General features: G+C 40.1%; 1 protein-coding gene across 1 annotated transcript; it reads right to left on the bottom strand.

The window, feature by feature from the left end:
- Nucleotides 1-3,290: 3,290 nt before the first annotated feature.
- pex10 (peroxisomal biogenesis factor 10) lies at nucleotides 3,291-9,397 on the bottom strand. The gene is made up of 6 exons (XM_069725822.1): nucleotides 8,997-9,397; nucleotides 8,190-8,270; nucleotides 7,692-8,104; nucleotides 5,225-5,391; nucleotides 4,789-4,924; nucleotides 3,291-3,646 (listed from the first exon to the last, which is right to left on the bottom strand). Exons 1-6 carry the CDS (start codon nucleotides 9,106-9,108, stop codon nucleotides 3,578-3,580), a joined length of 978 nt encoding a protein of 325 aa, XP_069581923.1. The 5' UTR covers nucleotides 9,109-9,397; the 3' UTR covers nucleotides 3,291-3,577.
- Nucleotides 9,398-12,680: the final 3,283 nt, after the last annotated feature.

Below are 12,680 nucleotides of genomic sequence, written 5' to 3'. Positions count from 1 at the left end.
AGATTTATTGTCTAGTTTAAAACATTTATTTAAAAAATAATTGAAGGCAATATGTAAGTTATTTACACTGATGAAGTAATGGAAATAGTTACATTACTTGAATATATACATTTTTTTAACAGGTTAACTAGTAATCTAACCTATTACTGTGTCGCAACACAATAATACTTATACTTTAGTTTTTTGCAGTTTATCTGTGTTGTCCTGAAAGAGGTCTCAGTAAACCTTTGTCTAAGTGAAGAATGAACTTTAATGTATAGTAACTAAGCAGCAACTCGCCCTGATGTTACCAGTTAGTGAACTGCTGTTGTGAAGCCTCGAGGTCTGCGTTTCATTTTGGAGCTGGAAGTGACCGTATTTGGATGAGTTTAGGAGGCGCATGCAGTGGATCGGACTCAATTTGACTGGGAATCGGCACAGGATGCTCCATCCACCTGTAATAGACACCTGACCGCAACCAGACCTGCTAATCAAACTGAACACGTATATGAACATATATACCATCATATATACCATATATATACATATATACCATCTTTGAGACCAAATATCTAATTAATAATGGAACTATTTTCAGATTGATCGATGGAACACTAATAAGAGGGAAGTGATTTAGCAGATGACTTGTGAAGAAATTGAATGACTTGGTATTTCATGAGAGATGTTCAGTTGGGAGTCTATGGAGCCAGATGCTTTTAGGAAACAACTCCTATTGGCTTCATTTTTAAGACTCTGAAAATCGGAGTCACTTGTTGCTTTTGGCAGCTCAGTTTGTGGATGGTCCCTTCCGGCGTAGGTTAATGCAGTAGCAGTCTCAGCCTCACTCTGCTGCTTTTTTTTTTTGTGTGTGTTTTTTTTTTTTTTGCCTTATACATTGTCTAAAATACTGTTTGGTGAATATATCTGAATCGGCCTCAACACTGTACAACCCCATGTCCCCAAAAATGTGGGACACTAAAATGTAAATACAAACTAAATATGATGATTTACAAATATCACATTTCAAAACTGAGAAAAAAATATGCTCATTTTGAATTTGATGGCAGCAACACGTTTCAAAAAAGTTGGGATGGGTGTGGGAGCCACAGGAATGTTTGTCATAATGGACAGTGGACACCCCTCCCCCCTTATATTTTCTCATCTGTTATATTTGCACTATTTTTATTGTGTTGGTTTATTATTTTCTCAATTCAGTAGCAACTAATATTCTGGTAGGTTAATTTATGGTTACAATGAGTGAGGCTCACAGGCACTTGGGGCAGCTCAGAGGTGCTTTTGGGCAAGGCAGGGGGCCGTGTCAGTTTATAAAGCGAGGTTGAGCTGATGTGCTTTGTGTTTCTGTATTTCCAGTGAAGGAATGTTCAAAACTTATGCACGCCTGAAGTCCCTTGTGTCCAAGTGTGCCACAGGGGCAACAAAAGACTGGAAAAGTTGCAATGTTAATAAAAAAAAAAAAACATCTGGTGGACATCTCGCAACAAATGAAATGAATCGGTAACTGGTCAGTGACATGATTGGGTTTAAAGAGAGCATCACAGAGAGGCAGGCACTCTGCAATTAGCATATTGCCACGCCCCCGGTTTTCCATATAAGGACACACCGGTTTGTCTGGAGCTTCACGACGGAAGCGGTGAAGTGAAGAGAGTGAAGAGAAATTGACAGAGACGCCACCAAAAAATAAAAATTCCACGACAGCGGAAAATTTAAACAATAGATGTCTGAGGTAGAAGAAAAAGGAACACTTTTCAAAAGTGTTTCATCATGAGTAATTTATGGTTAAGAAATGACGCGTGGGCTGCTATTACTGAGGCTGCTGTGTCCCTTGACGTGTACACTGGGGCTAAGGTTAAAAAAAAAAAAAATGGTTCAACATTTAAGTTGATGCAAAGAAACGCATGTCACAAACCGGCTCAACGCTCAATGAATGTAGTAACGCATGGATGGGTGAGAAATGTGTACGCAAGTGTTGGAAGGTGAAAGCTAAAAGTCAACTGAACCAAACCCAGGAGATGCGGCGCCTCGGAGAGAGAGACACGATGGAACGAGGATGGTATTTGTAGCACCGGTAGAGGCCTACACAGGTGCCACCGCATCACCTTAACGACCCTCCCGGACTGCAAGCTCAAGCAGGAAGAGGCCACCTCAGCCACAGCAAACAGAAAGGAGGGATCATAACACAGACCAACAAAAAAACAACAACAAGATGAAGGAAACGGGTGGAGGACGAGGATCACCTGATTTGACGGACCAGGACGAGACAGCGGCAGCAGTCATTGGACAAACTTCCATAGACAGAATATGTCCTAGAAATGAGGGTGAAAGTGATGACATCCAGCAAGAACTGTCACCCAAAGGTAATTTATTTCAGAATCAATATGCTATTTGCAATTATCTGTGAATGTGTGAATCATTTTAATTAAGACAATTGATGAGGATTAAAGGGCGTAAATTTCACAGACGATTGAATACATTTGGTCAACGCATTAGTACATTTACGGTTTTAAAAATTGTCGTTTATTAAATCTTTTTTTTTTTTTTTTTTAATGAATGCAGTTTTAATATGCCGAGGGGTGTTAACATGTTCTAAGACAGTCAGGCAGCCAATGTCCCTACAGACGTTGGTGTAGTCCGTGGTGGATTTCCCTGCGACTCCAATAGCACATTCCAGTCTGTACATTCAAAGCAGCCCCTCGGAGACTTGCTGCCCTCTGCTGTCCACTTCCTGAATGGGCGGGGCGGTAGCACACTGCCCTCAGTAACACCAGGTTTGTAGCACGGCTGAAGAATGACAAAAAATGTTGATCTGATCGTAAAAATGATGTCGTCATATCATCGTTGAACTTTTACGTCTTACCGTCTCCTGTGAATACAACAACAGTTGCAGCATTTGAACCACAAACTAAAGTATATTCTACATGAATTCATTATGACCAGTCCACTGTTTGTGTCGTCGCTGCTCCGTTTTGCAAACCTGCACCGACGGCCAGACGACCCTTCAGCTCCTGAACTCATTTTTAGGTTTGTCCTGTTGACAACTTAAATTAAATGGCAATTAAAAATTTGATGAGCATAGTTAAGCACTTTCAAGATGATGATCTGTAGGTTAAAAAAAGAACAAAAGAAATCCCACATCAGATGTTGTTTTCCATCACCTGCCCCTAGTGGACAGACGATCACCTATAGTGCAGGTCAAAAGGACAGCAAAACCTGCTGTCCAATGACAATTTAGTAAATGTTGATATTCAAACTATTAAAGGATACTCCAACACAAAACAGACAAATCATTAAGGTATTTTCAACCATTTTTATTAGCATCTGTTAAATTTTTATTTGTATTAAGAATATTGCCTGTATATTTAATATTTACATGATTCAACAGGTACAATTTAAAAAAATGTAATTCTCAATCAAAAACATGAACATTAACATTCAATTCATCAAAACATAATTAAAGAACAACAAAAAGTATGTTTGCGCAAAGTTCAGTGTGACTGCTGGAACACATCATTTATGTCTTCTCATCATTGAGGTGTGTGTGTGTGTGTGTGTGTGTGTGGGGGGGGGGGGGTCAGTAGTTCTAGCTAGAGTTCCTCAGGAACACCAGTCGGTGGGGCTGGAACTTCTCCCGACACAGAGGGCACTCTGCCTGTTACGATGACACACAAACATGTTGCAATATAAAATCAGGTGCACTCTGGATTACTTGTTGTTTTCCATGACGTTGATTTGAACAACATATGTTGTTTTGTTTTTCAACAGGATTATTATTTTTTTTTTTTGGCACCAAACATTTAGAAAATGCTCATTTTTAGCAGTCTGGGGTTGAGGTTCGTCCATCGATAACTGAACATGAGGCTTTTATTGCACTTTATTTCTGTTGTGATCAACCCAAGTAACGGTGTATTCCCCCTCTTTCTACGAGGCATCAACGATTCAGCCTACAAAAGATGTTGCATGTCTAACCTAGAATCTAGAATCGACGGTAGGCTATATCAACAACAATTATTCTGTTGTCACTGCAATTCAAGCAGATTATGTGTATATCTGGTTTCTGAGGGCCCAAGGATCACCACCCATCTGATATTGGTTTTCAGCCTTGTCCCATTCATAGAGATTTCTCCAGATTTCTATGACTCTTTTTATATTATATACCCTAGATGATGAAACCTCCAAATTATTTGCAATTTAACATTGATTATTCGTAAACCTTTGACACACAGTCTTTCAGAGTGGCGAACCTCTCTCCATCTTCACTGGAGACTCTGCCTCCATGAAATGATCTTTTTATACACAATCATGTTACTGATCTTTTACCAATTAACCTAATTAGTTGTTAGATTTTCCACCAGGTGTTATTTTTTTGTACCGTTACACAACTTTTCCAGTCTTTTGGTGCCTTTGTCCCAACTTTTTTTGAGACGTGTTGCTGGCATCAAATTTAAAATGAGCACATATTTTTCATAAAACAATACAACTTCTCAGTTTCAACCTTTGGATAAGTTATCTTTCGTCTATATCTGGTATATACGGTGACGGCGGATTAACACATTTGAAGCGTCACTCATCCATAGTTTAAGGCCATAGACTATAAAAGGCACATATCAAAAGATTTGTCTTGAGATTTTATGAACTGATATCACATTATTCAAGTAAAGATCGATTTGAATCGGATGTTGTTGTTTTTTTTAAACCCACCCCTGATACATGGCAGTTTTAGAGATGCTGAAACTGACAGTTGAGTGAAAACATCCCAGTGTAACTTGGTGCTCATCACGACATAAGCCTGACCTTGGTGTTGCACCACTCTGTGATGCACTCCCAGCAGAAGAGGTGTCCACAGGGGGTGGAGGTGGAGTGTCTCCTCTCCTCCAGGCAGAGGATGCAGCGAGCAGCTCTGGGGCTGGAGCTCTGTGCGTGCTGAGGACTGGAGACACAGACACGGAGATCAGAGAGGAAACCTCGATCAACTACTATCAAGCAGAATCCCAGAGTTTCTTTCGGGTTAACCTGCTCGGTGCTGGCAAAGCCAAATAAAAGATCAGAATTTCAGTTCAAGAGCTGTTCAAGTGCGAGGAGAGAATTACATTTCGAATGGCTTTTTGGATACACTATTTTAAATAATGACAAAAACCCTGCCGCGAGACGAAGACCGCACGGAGAACGGCCTCTGATTGGACAAGCCTACACATCTCCAGAGCAGCGTTCACCGGTATCGCCGTTGTACCTGATGCTCCTGTTGACCTTCCACTCCTGCTGGGCGCTCTGTCTCTGTCTGACGGCGTTGAGCTGCAGAGACACGGTGATGAGCAGCTGCAGGAGGGACACCAACCCCAGCATCTTGTAGCTGCTCCTGATGACACCGTCATGGCTGCTCAGCCCGACCACACGCAGCTGCAGACACACACGCACGCACACATTCACACACACACACACACAGGGCATTAGTATGTGCCCATGCAATATATCCTACAGGGATTCAGGGGTTCACACTACAGTACACTACTTCTATATTAGATTAAGAGTCCGACACAACTGTTATCTCTCAAGATGACAAGCGATTGAACTGCTACATAGGAAGATCATTTTGTTCTTTTAACTGCATTTTGATGTATGTACATGAGGGGATTTGGAAACACAAATTCTGGGAGATCATTTGAAAATGTAGAGAATGTTTAAAAATATGAACGGTGTTCGAGGCTTTTTTCGACGTGCTGGTGTTACCACATAAACAGCCGGGGCATTCGTACACTCAGCTGTAAGCTGGTTATGTCCCGTTCACTGAGACTTGGTCGGTCTAATCCAACAGTTGTGCAGTAAATGTTCCATTTAAAATGTGTGTTGAAGCTGTTTTAGAGCTGTAGATTCAAACTATATGCTCATTTTGGAGCCACACCTCGCATTTTAATGAAGTGTGGCTAATATTTAGTGTTTAGGATACTGTGCTGGTCACTGGGTGTCAATTCTCTTCAGGACAGAGTAACTCATTACTGTGTATTTCACACATGGACCATGCCTGTGAAGCAATTGATAAACTAATTAACTACCTTCTAACTAGGACATAATTCACAAAATGATGTGCATATCCTGCATCCATGCTCCAAGTGTTTGATTTTGTGATTGAAGGGTTGAGACTGAACATTACAAAAACCATTATCACTAAAAGTAACTTAGATTTGATACAAAAGCTGCTGCTTCATAAAAAATAACAGAAATCCCCCAGTGGCTGATGTAATTCTGCACTAAAGTGTCACAAATAATTCCAAACAATCAAACAGACATATTTTACAATCATACCATTTCACATGTTGTAGGAGTTATTTCTGTTATTGTTGGCATGTTGTGTTATTTTGTTAGTGAGGGGTTTTTGTGTATGTGTGTGTATATATATATATATATTCACACAATCAGTGCATCTGCTTTAAGATCAATTTCTTAAAAAAAATAAATAAATAAATAAAGGTTTCAAGGCACAACACACCCGATAAAAGTAATCCCCTGGTCAAATTACATATTTTGCAAACGCACCCCTTGGATCTAACAAATTGAAACAAAATGTACCTCTCTTCAAATTCTTCTCATTAACTTCAACAGAGAAAATTAAACAGTAATTGTGGCACGTGCAAACACATTGCCGAGTCAATAACTTCCCCTTTGGCAAATATAACAGCTTTTGCTCCGTTTTTGTATTCAATTAAGAGTTTGTCCTTGATTGATGAATTTTCCATTTCATACTTATTGATGATCACTTCCTCCGGTTCTGAGATATTTTAGGGGCATTCTTTAGCATGTTTAGGAGCTCCCTGCTTCATTGGTGTTCAGGTCCAGGTGGCCGCAGGACTTTTGTTTCAAAAGGTAAGACAGCAGATGCTGCAGAAGTTCAAAACACCACAATGAAGTTTAAAAAAACAAACACCTGAATCATAGAGTTTAACGACACACATGTCCATTTAAGTTCATTCCACACCGCGGTGACTCGTTATCTCACGTCATGTCTGTTGGTTTAACGACACGCACAGTTGCTGGTTTTTTTTGTGCTGTCAGAGAGGCACATTTTAGAATCACGTATCAAACATTCTGCTGGTGCTTCAATGAAGGATTTCTTGGTTGATATTTCATTTTTATGGCACAGTTCTCAATATTGATCATCGGTCTCCGAGATGACCAATACTCGGTATTGGTATCATTGTGCTTCAGGTCATCAGACGGCTTTCTGGTCCTCGTCTCTTTTCACTTTTACTTTCTCGATTGCCTGTGGAACATCTGCATCCAGAATTTGGTGATATTTAGTGCAATCCATTCTTTTTCTCGACCTGTGCAATGTTTCCTGAGTCTATGGCTGCCAAACCATCCCAAAGCAGAATATTTCCAGCCCCTTGTGGAGCAATTGGCAAGTTGTCCTGTTCATCGATCACTCCTTCTTTTTTTTTCCTAAAGACACACTTTGACCTACCTTACAGTGGTCATGAGTCCTTTAAGTCCTAAAGAATTAGTTCAACTCTGCTAGTTGAAGAAGGTTACCCAAATTTTGATCGTTGCACAATTACTGATCATTAGTTTCTTTCGTTAGGACTCAACTTTAAAAGTCCGCAAATACATGCTTTGCCCAAGGTTGCCCGACTTTTTTTTTTTTTTTTTTTAAACATATATTACTGTTCTCTCTGAAATATGTAAACCATTTAAAAATCACTTACATAGCTGATACCAGCCGCTCTCTTGGACATGTGATAGAAAGCGCCGTTGATGTAAAATAGAGCCACATGCAGTCGCCGCAAGAGGGCCAGACCATGCTGGATGACAAACACGGCCGGCAAGCACGCTCTCCTCTGGGGCTCCGACAGCAGACCCACCGCCCACCGCACCCACGTCCTCAACGTGGCCTCCAGGCTCCACAGCCCGGAAACCGTCGGTCGCCGGACAGCACCGCTGCTGCTCTCTCGCCCGCCCTCCAGTTCGTTCTCCAGGCACACAAGGACCTTGTCCAGGAAATAAGGCAAGAAGGCATGACTGAGCACGAAGAGGCCTCGTCTGGCTGGAGAAGGGACTTGACGTTTTGTGGGATCCACTTGGACAATGTTGGCATACTCCTCACCCAGAGTTTGATAACCTAAGAAGGGGAAGGAACCAAATAAAAAAGTAGGCCAATTAGTAACATTAAGTACATTTTTCATCTTTGATTGGACAGTAACTACCTGACAACGTTGTTAAAGCATGGTATGCAAGATCTGACAGCAGCTCTATCTCTCTCCTCCAGTGTAGCCATCTTTTGGATCCTGCAGAGAGAAAAACAAAACGGTGATGCTAATACTCGGAGCCACAGTTTTGCCCTGAGCTCTTATTTTTTTTGATGACAACCAGCAACTGACGCCACCTAGGTGCTGCTGATTCATTAATGATTGTGTGCCTGAAGGATACTGGATGTTTTCTAAAAAAAAAAAGTGATCAAAAGCAAAACATGAGTTTTGCAATTTGTCGAGACCTGGAAAAGTAGATGACAACAGCAGTTCGCTTTAGAGATAGCCCCCCCCCCCCCACACACACACACACCTGTCTCTCTAATACTTGTGAGGACGCTCATAGACATAATTCATTCCCTAGCCCCGAACCTTAACCAAATTCTAATCTTAACCCTAAAACCCTCATCTTAACCCTCAAATTGCACTTTAAAGTTGTGAGGACCAGCCTAAATGTTCACACACACACACACACACACACACACACATATATATATATATATATATATATCCTGACAGTCACTGAGACCATCTACCGCTTTTCGAAATGTCTCTAGAATCCTCAAAAAAATAACCTCTGACCATGTGGATGAGAAACGTTTTCCCACAGAATCATAAAAGAAATACTTTAGCTCATTTTCAATGTGCATCTCTGTTTCCACACCAAAACAACATTGGTAGCTCACCGGCCACGTCAATAGAAACAGCTGTTCCATTGAAGTACACGTGACGTAAGCCAGCTATTACAATTGTAAAACCACTCACCAGCGAGTGTCTGAAAAGCTTCGTTGGCGTTGTTTCTCAGGGTGCTGCGGTAGTACTCGTCCTTCTGACTGGACCTGATCAGCTGAGACTGATTTGCCGCAGCGGGGGGCATTGTGCACTAAGATCAGATGCGCATATTAATAAACCAAGTTAACCGTTCATAGCGAAGACATTCATGTTTAGCTGCTAAATGCTCACTATAGCAAACATTCAAAATGCCACTGGGCTTAAAAAAAAAAAAAGAAGAAGAAGAAAAAGGCACGACGATCATAACAAGGAAACCTATCTGCTATCGTGCATTCGTAGTGTAACTCTCAAATCCTGCATCGTGCAATCAAATTATGTGTCATTAGTTGTTGCAGCTTCATGCAGGACTGTCATGAAAACAAACGGGAAACTGCTTCCACTTCCCTGATTTTACTGTCGTACGACGAAACAACGTGGAAGGTGCATGCCGCCACCTACTGTACGGGAGTGTGTAACGTCATGACTTTATGCAGAAGATATTTCCGTAAATGATTATTCTACTAAATATCTGAAGTAAAGCGCTGTGTAATGTGTTGTTTTTTTTGTCCCCTACCTCCAGCCTTTTGGTGTTTATTTTTCCTTCACAAATGCACTATTACTCTGCTTTTCACCCTTGCATTCTAACTTGCATTCTAATAATATGGTAGCTGAAAAACACAGATTCTGTAAGTCATTATAATGGAAAAAATTATCAAAATATTGACTTACTATCTTAAAATAATGAGAAACGTTCTCAAAATAATTACTTTATCTCAAGATATTAACTTAGTGTCTCAAAGTAATGCCTTTATCTCAAAATGATGAGAAACTTTCTCTAAATGTTTACTTAGTGTTTCAAAATAATGACTTAATCTCAAAATGATGAGAAACTCTCAAAATAGTTACTTAGTGTCTCAAAATAATGACTTTATCTCAAAATAATGAGACACTTTCTCAAATATTGACTTAGTAATTTAGAATAATGACTCACTATCTCAAAATAATTAGAAACCTCAATATTTTGAGTTAGGCTGCCCAATCAGGAACTCTGGTGCACTAGCTAGTTTCGGAGGCTCGTACAGATAAGGTCCAGTGATGTAGAGAAAATAGGCTACAGCTATGCTCCCACCAAGCTAAATTGAGATGTATGCTTTGTGAAGGACTATGGTAAAGTTAGAAAGATATTGGCAGATTCAAATTGACCTTTCAGGCTAAAGAGGATGGAGACCATCCAGCTAGTAAACAGTGACAGTTGAAAAGCTAGCATTTACTGTATGACGGTACAGGGATGCATTACTGTTGAATGATATACACAGATTTTGGAGTAACATAATGCTGCCGTCCAGACAACTTATTTTTTTTAGGTAAGGCCTTGCTTGTTTCAGCAAAACAATGCCAAACAGCATTCTGCATCTTTTACAACAGCATGGCTCCATAGTAGAAGAATCTGGGTGGTAAAATGGCCTGCCTACAGTCCAGACCTGTCACTTATTTAAAAAATTGGGCACATCATGAAATGAAAAATACAACACAGGAGACCTCAAACTGTTGAGCAGCTGAAATCCTATTTCAGGCAAGAATGGGACACCATTTCACTTCCAAAACTCCAGCAACGGGTCTCCTCAGTCCCCAAACATTTACAGAGTGTCTTAAAAAGAGGAGACAATGCATCACAGTGCCTCTGTCTCAACTTTTTTGAGATGTGTTGCTGGCATCAAATTCAAAATGAACATATATATTTTCATAAAACAATACAATTTCTCAGTTTTGACATGTAATATGTTGTCTTTTGTCTATTTTCAATTCAATTTGGGTTTAATTGATTTGCAAATCATTGCATTCAGTTTTTATTCAGATTTGACACAGTGTCCCAACTTTTTGGAGGAAACAGGGTTGTACATTCATCAATTTTTTCATCCACAACTCCGCTCCGCTCTGCTGTGATCTGCCTGAAAAGTTGCAGAACCAGTTTCTTTGTCTCCTTGTCAGAGCTCCCTGACACAGCTAGGTGTATTGTACCTCTACAGAGAACACCCATTATAAGCCCCCCTCCGATCCTTTTACTGCAACTTATCTAAGCACTTACATCAACCCTTGGACAGCCCGCCTCACCATTCAGCACACCAGGAAGCTAAACTTTGCTCGTGGAGTGAGGGGAGGAGCTGGGTTTTTTTTCCTCTCCCTCCTCTTTTTAACTTGGCAGCTGCTTGGAAGTCATTGCAGGTGGAAGGTGTGGGAAGGGCTTTGCTGCTTGGACTAAACCACGGGTACACAGGGGGAGTCACAGGTAAGACTTGACTGGCTGCATACACCCCGCGTTCGTCCATCTGTAGGTTTACCATCAAACTACAGTATACTGTGCGCTGGCTAAGCTGATTTCAAAGCATCAGCCGGCATAGGATATTGAAGGCTGTTAACAATGCTTTAGTCAAGCTGCTGTACTTTGTGATTGACATGTTTAAAGTGGAACAACCTATGTGCTAAAAAGTTCAGAACGTACCCCTAAAGTGGACTGTGATCAAGACACAAATGTGACAAAGACAGTTAAATTTCTTTCTTGACACGCCAGTGATGCACCAGTCACTTCTGGTGAGGACTTTCTGTGGTACTGTTGTATGAATGGATTCTACATAAAAGTGTCTGCAGTCAATAGACCTGAACTGATTGGCTGAGCAGATTCAAATCTCAGAGGCCAACTGCTTTAACTCAGGATGATGACACACTTTGTATAGCTGTCACAATGGTATGAAATTTGGCTTGATGTAGGCTACACAACTACTGTATCTTTTATATGTGTGAAATAGTGTTTACTCAAATTTATGAAACAGTTTTTTTTACATGCGATATTATATGTGAAACAATTGTTTTCACAAATGATGTCTTCAAATCAGTAAATCAACTTTATTAAGAGTGCAGAGGCACTATGCACAATGTCCCAATGCACTTTACAGTTAAAAAGACCCCATAGTAAAAACATAGCAAGCAGTCAAAAATAAATAAATAAAACAACAAGTGTAAAACATAAGTTTAAGAGAGGTGATTGAATAATCACCTCTCTTAAACTTATATTTACATAGTAAGTAATAATTATTAAGAGTAATAATGATTAAAACGACCCCATTTAAAAACATCAATGTTAAAGAAGATAGTTTGCAAAGGTGATGGACTCGACGAAGTTGTGAGTGCTTGGCTGTAATAAACTGAGAAAAGATGGGTTTTTAGTCCGTATTGAAAGATTTCAACCAAACATGCTTCTTTGACAAGCCATTCCAGAGATAAGGGCCACGGTAATGCTTTGACGCCAACTAGTTTTTTGTTTACAGGTTACCAACATCGAGAGTGGAGAGGGCGTGCCAGTGTATATGGGATGGTTAGCTCATAAATATGGTGGTGCAAGCCTATAAAAGACCTTAGAAGTTCAAAGTAGAACCCCAAAATCAGTTTTTTATTGGTAACCGGTGATGAGAGGCCAGAATGGTTATAATATGCAATTTTTGTTGTTGTTTTTGTCAAGATTGTAGTTTTAGCATTCTGAACAAGCTGAGGACTTTTAGTACAAGTAGGCAGAAAAGGACATTACAATAAGCAAATCTAGAAGATACAAAATGCATGGATTACAGTTTCAGCATCATGCAATGACACAAAAGTTGGGTTTTTAGCAATATTTATAAGAAGAAA

Source organism: Brachyistius frenatus, unplaced genomic scaffold (assembly GCF_029030835.1).
Source record: "Brachyistius frenatus isolate BFR_SWC_R1_liver_20210118 unplaced genomic scaffold, ASM2903083v1 Contig_452, whole genome shotgun sequence".
In the NCBI taxonomy this organism is placed as follows: domain Eukaryota; kingdom Metazoa; phylum Chordata; class Actinopteri; family Embiotocidae; genus Brachyistius; species Brachyistius frenatus.
The sequence above is the reverse complement of the archived record's forward strand: the minus strand, read 5'-3'. Positions and strand labels throughout refer to the sequence as shown.

Coding starts and splice junctions, on each gene's coding strand:
- pex10 (XM_069725822.1), bottom strand. CDS start 9,108: ATGCCCCCCGCTGCGGCAAATCAGTCTCAGCTGATCAGGTCCAGTCAG. Junction 8,271..8,996: donor AGCTTTTCAGACACTCGCTG/GTGAGTGGTTTT, acceptor TTCTCTCTGCAG/GATCCAAAAGATGGCTACAC. Junction 5,392..7,691: donor GAGCGGCTGGTATCAGCTAT/GTAAGTGATTTT, acceptor GTGTGTCTGCAG/CTGCGTGTGGTCGGGCTGAG.